The 2,783-nt window shown below is 37.9% G+C and overlaps 1 protein-coding gene across 1 annotated transcript in view; it reads left to right on the forward strand.

Annotated features, from left to right (window-relative positions):
* Window positions 1–746: 746 nt before the first annotated feature.
* The window catches only part of RAD23B (RAD23 homolog B (S. cerevisiae)), a 46,436-nt gene continuing 44,399 nt past the window's right edge, over window positions 747–2,783 (forward strand). The window contains exon 1 of the mRNA XM_011966368.1: window positions 747–973. Within this exon, the coding sequence (XP_011821758.1) occupies window positions 971–973 (3 nt within the window). The 5' untranslated portion in view covers window positions 747–970. The remainder of the gene's footprint in view (window positions 974–2,783) is intronic.

A 2,783-nucleotide genomic window follows, 5' to 3' on the forward strand; every position in this document is an offset into this window, starting at 1 on the left:
GGCGTGGAGCGCACGCCCGCGGGCCTGGGCCTAGGAGCTCGTGCTAGCGGGGCCGGAGGGGGATGGGGAGGTCCAGGCCGTCTCGGCAGTGGGGCCTGGCTTTCTGGTGTGGGTGCACAGGTGGGGGAGGGAGACGTAGGCGTCGCCACTACCCATGTGTGGACCTGGTTAGGCGCTTAGGTCCCAGAGTTGGTAACCCGAGAAGATGAGCCTTAAAAAAAAAAGTATCAGGTTCCGTTTGCCGCCGAGTGAGAGGTGAGTAGTGGTGAAGATGAATTTACCCCTTTCCCCTCAGAATTGTTAACCCTTTTATTTGCAAATGAATCGTTCTGCTGCCTTCCTCCCGCCACCAAACCCACACCTTTGCGTAGATTGCACTTTGAGGCCTCTTTAGTGTTGATTTTAGCGTTAGAACCCTTCAAATCCATCCAGGCTCAAACTTAACCTCAGATTTAACGGGTTTTCTGCTTTAGAAATCTTGGAACTGTAGGAGTTGGAACCCTGCACCCACCCTCCCCCGATCCCCCAAACAGTAGCGGTTCAAGGGGGAAAAAAGGAAAAAAAACCAACTTTGAATCCCTTCTACAGTAAAGCCTTAAACATTTCAGAAGTCCACATTATACGTTTTTCTGCATTTGTGACTGCATAAAGGGACACTGTTGAGGTCAGTACAACTTTATGCCAAGAAGCTAAAAACGCCGTGTGAATTTACTGCTTCTGTTCGGGAATACACCGCTAAGATTGTCATAATACTAAGTTTAAACCAGCAGCTTTCTGCCCAACTCTATTTTTAAAAGTAGTAGATTCTATTTTGGGTGGAGATCAGTGGCTTTGGTGTTAATTAAGTAGACCTGAGTTCCATTTGTGGTTTTGTAACTTATTTGCTATCACCTTGGGCAAATTACGCTATCTTAGTTTCATCTTCTGTATAATAGGGATAATACCTGCCTTGCAGAGATGTGAAGATTAAATGGTATGTGTTTACTTGGTGGTCAGTAAGTGGAATCGATTATTTAAACAATGGATTCCTTTAAGTGGAGATACAGTGTTACGTTTTACTTATCTCATTTAATCTTAAGTTTTGTACATCTTTAATTTTTTAAAAAACAACCTTTTTGGGATTTTGGTACAAAATTATTTGATTTCAGATTATATGTAGGTGTATGCTGTGTGATTAACTTCTTAAAGGAACAGTAGATCTCAATTATACATGAGAAACTTTTCAGTGTCCTCAGAAGTAATTGACAACACCCTGTGGACTGACAGCACTAATAGAATCAGATTCCTCTTGAGTATTTCTTTACTGCTTAATGTGTATTAATAAGTTGAAGGGTGAAAGTTAAAATGGAGTTTGATGATTTCAGACAAACTATGTAAAATGCCTATTTGACTTTGGTTCTTTGTGGTAACAAATGTTGGTGCCACAGTAACTTAATCAGCTTATAATACTCAGTTAATTTCAGAATTATTGAAACCTAAAGAAAGACTGTGGCTTTTTGGTAAATATTTGTGGGTGTATTGAAGTTATGCAGTGACTCTTTCAACAGCTCCACTGAAGTATTTATGTTCTGTAGGGTTTGTTTAGCGTTTTAGGCACTTTACACATGCAGTGTTAACTGAGAGTCAATGCTGTACCTGTGTTTATATAAATTCTTAACTATTTTTGCTGTTTTCCAGTTTATTTTCAAGGAAAAGTAATACGTTACACTTTGGGAGGTATATTTTTGAGAAGCCCATTGTTAGGGAGTGGCTTCTACAGCTTTTGCTGCTATTTACATAAATATAATTTTGTTTCTATTAGTATAAAAAAACTAATACTGTTAGTCTGGGGCACGAAATTAAAGCATTTCCCCTGGGATATATGGAACGTTTGCATTTAATGACTTGTCAGTTTTTATTTTAATGACTTTAGGAAATAGTTTTCATGACAACATTTTCAATTCTGTATTTGTAATGTGTTTTATTTAATATTTGTTTTTGATACGACACTTTAGAGTTCCAGTAAGAAATACACAAAGAAAATTGTATTTAATAGAGCAACACTAAGTGTTCTGTTTGTAAGTTGTTGTGAGAACTAGGTAACCAAGGATATTAGAAATAGATCTAAAATAAAGACAAGATTGGATCTTATTGAGACCTGTATTTTGGTCGACTCAGAGATTTGTCCTTGTTTAAGAAGGAACCAAGGAAATTAAGTGACTTACGTAGCCAGTATAGAAGCTCTTGTGAGCTTGAGATGAGCATGAGCAAAAATGGAAGAAAGAACTGTGCGACAAGGGGAATCATGGGAGTGATTCATTTGTTGAACAAGTAAATGTTTAGTGAGCTTTGCTGGCAGGACTGGAGGAGTACAGGGACCTGTAGAATGTGACCTGGGGCTTCTGGGAGCCTTATTGACTTAGTCAAATCTCAGTAGCTATAGAGTAGGGGATATACACATTGGAAAAAGCAAGATAATTTGTTTTAAGGTGTTTTTATTTACCCTAGTTTTAACAAAACTTTCTTAGACTTATTAGGCATTTTGTACCATTTACTTGACTATTACCGTGATACATGACATGACCGCTACCTTTAATGTTAACCTTTACAAAGGTCTTTGTTTTTACAATTGTAATGCAAACCGTCTTATAAAATATTCAAACAATACAGAAACAAAATGAGAAGGTGGTATGTGTGGGGTAGGGAGATCATTGCTAGGAGATGTTCTTCATTGTGTGCTTTTTTTTTTTTTTTTTTTTACTGTAAAAATTTGTGGGAGACATTTAAGTAGCCTACATATTAAA

The sequence above is a fragment of the Mandrillus leucophaeus genome, unplaced genomic scaffold, assembly GCF_000951045.1.
Source record: "Mandrillus leucophaeus isolate KB7577 unplaced genomic scaffold, Mleu.le_1.0 Scaffold76, whole genome shotgun sequence".
In the NCBI taxonomy this organism is placed as follows: Eukaryota; Metazoa; Chordata; class Mammalia; order Primates; family Cercopithecidae; genus Mandrillus; species Mandrillus leucophaeus.